The sequence below is a fragment of the Leptodactylus fuscus genome, chromosome 5, assembly GCF_031893055.1.
Source record: "Leptodactylus fuscus isolate aLepFus1 chromosome 5, aLepFus1.hap2, whole genome shotgun sequence".
NCBI classification, from domain to species: Eukaryota; Metazoa; Chordata; class Amphibia; order Anura; family Leptodactylidae; genus Leptodactylus; species Leptodactylus fuscus.
Genome location: NC_134269.1, coordinates 69,042,041 through 69,044,429, shown reverse-complemented (window position 1 = coordinate 69,044,429; position 2,389 = coordinate 69,042,041). Strand labels below are relative to the sequence as shown.

At 35.0% G+C, this 2,389-nt stretch overlaps 1 protein-coding gene across 1 annotated transcript; it reads left to right on the top strand.

Annotated features, from left to right (window-relative positions):
* The first annotated feature begins 205 nt into the window (after positions 1-205).
* Positions 206-1,703, top strand: LOC142204865 (cocaine- and amphetamine-regulated transcript protein-like). The gene is made up of 3 exons (XM_075276192.1): positions 206-411; positions 640-717; positions 1,210-1,703. The coding sequence occupies exons 1-3, from the start codon at positions 271-273 to the stop codon at positions 1,315-1,317; spliced, it is 327 nt and encodes a 108-aa protein (XP_075132293.1). The 5' UTR covers positions 206-270; the 3' UTR covers positions 1,318-1,703.
* Positions 1,704-2,389: the final 686 nt, after the last annotated feature.

Here is a 2,389-nt window from a genome sequence, read left to right as displayed (position 1 = left end):
GAACTGAACGTGGTAATAGATTCTTTGGAAATGCTGCACTTTCACAGTATTCAGCATGCAGAATATTGATTGTGTTCTATGAACCTCATTGGTAGGCTCAGAAGTATCACTGGTTAGACAACGAATCACACTTAGGTTCTGTCTCCACAATCTGCCTGAGCTCACAGAGCAGGAGGGGCAGTAGGAATTTAAAAGCACCATGTCAGGGGCATTGGAGTCATCACCTGACAGACCCAGACACAGCAAGAGCAGAGCTAAACTTTCAGCACCATGAACAGTTCCTCAATACTCTTCAGGCTCCTGTGTGTCAGCATCCTCTTCTCCTGTCTCTGTCATGCCCAGTCTTCCAGGGAAACCTCTGTAGAAGATTTTGATATAAAGAAAAGTCCTTCATCTTCTGAGAAAGAACTGGTTTGTCCTTATTTATTACTTCTGTATGAATTCTTCATCTTGTATTAATGTCCATGGTGTATTTACTTGTAATGACTTTTAAAGCACTTCAGGGTTTCTTTCCTTAGAGTAAGCTACAGATAACTGTATTGTGACTAGTAGTTATATTACTATATGATTTCATAGAGCTTTTTATTATTATATTTAGATTTGTGTATTATGCTCCATAACTTATACATGTTTCTTTAGGTAGAGGCAATGGAGGAATTATTGGGGAAATTTCAGGACAGGTACCCTGCTTACCAAAAGAGAGCACAGATACCTTTGGTGAGGACCACTATCTTTTGTCATTCATTGTATTACTTTGTGTTTATTACTTTATTTTAGTACCTACTTAGTTAAAGTAGCTGTTAGCCAAGGATTTGAACAGTACTACAGGTGGTGAAGCAGGCTAGCAATTGTAGTTTTATAAAGATATACATTGTATGTGTTTAAAATAATACAAATATAATTAATATAAAATAATTATATAATAATATAAATTTCTAGTAAGAAAAAGACACAGTTTAATATTTCATTTCTATATAGGTGACATTATTTGAGCTACTATTAAATATACAGAATAAGCTATTGTAACATTGGTTATCGTCACATTATGGATTGATGGCTCTATAAAAGTTTGCCAGTAGCACAGACGGTGTTAGGATGTTCTTGCTGAATGCACACCCTGCAGTTATGTGCTTTGCAGAAATACATTAGGAGATCACTGCTGTATCATAATAAAGTAGCCTCTATGCTGTCTCTTTATCCCCTGCTCAGTGTGATATTGGAGAGAGATGTGCAATGAGGCAAGGTCCCAGAATTGGCAAGCTGTGTGATTGCTCCCGTGGATCATCTTGTAACTCTTTCCTCTTGAAGTGCATATGAAGACGAGAAGTATTCAGTACAACCCTTGTTATTTCCTGACAACATATCAAGCAGCACTTGTCGTCACCAGATCAGCAGTAGCAGCTCCATTGCAACTCATTTTATTCTATTTTAAAGGAAGCACAGATCATATTTGTACAGCAGAGGTCTGACTATCCATAAGGCTCCTAGAGCTCAACAGAGGCAAGATAGTTACATTTATCTCATTTTACCTTCATGTCATTGAGAAATAAATGTGTCATTGCACTTTATAGTTGATATCCTTCATTTAAGCTGCAAATGTTACTTGTCAATTTGTTTGAAATTCTATTAAAGATTCATTTCTATTTTAGATTTATTTTATGTAATCCCATTGAAACATACAATAAAGTAGACATTAAAACTTGTCTGCCTTGAAAGTATTATAATACAACTAGAATAGTCAAATGTTTGACGTTATTTACTGTGTAATATCAATGAAAAATATCTGTCTATATTGCTTGCTTTCAAGACATATTCCATTTTATAAACGCACTTTTCATTTGATAAATGTAACTGACCTCTAACCAACAATACAATTTCAATTAAAAGAAACTAAGAACATTAAATATCACAAACTAAATATTGAGAGACCTTAAGTTATTATTATAACAAGGGATTACATTTAATACACAGTCATTTGGCTTCGTTGTTAGTAAATATGTGGGTATAAAAGCTGTGGCCACTTGTCTGTAAGACATATACACACACACACACACACACACACACACATCTATTCATATATAAGGATCATAGAGACCACCAGCTGTTAAAGGCTGTCATTTTCTTTATGAAGGTTTGTTCATTTATTTTCATTTTCTGTATACACCATCCTGAATTGTGACCCCGTGGCCTTCCAGAAATCCTCAAATGCATTAAGGAGTAACACAGTTCGGTCATATGAACACTTGTGATCACATGGCCATGCCTTAATGGGTTAAATGGTAAGTGGACAATTGGAAAATAGAATGTGACATCAGAATAATGGAATTATATCATTTAATCAGTGTATAAAATTGTAAGTATAATGTGCAACAAGAGTAGAAAGGTAGAC

Excerpts from the sequence above, each read along its gene's own strand:
- LOC142204865 (XM_075276192.1), top strand. The coding sequence starts at position 271 with ATGAACAGTTCCTCAATACTCTTCAGGCTCCTGTGTGTCAGCATCCTC. Across the intron at positions 412-639 it reads CATCTTCTGAGAAAGAACTG|GTAGAGGCAATGGAGGAATT; the intron begins GTTTGTCCTTAT and ends ATGTTTCTTTAG. Across the intron at positions 718-1,209 it reads AGAGAGCACAGATACCTTTG|TGTGATATTGGAGAGAGATG; the intron begins GTGAGGACCACT and ends TCCCCTGCTCAG.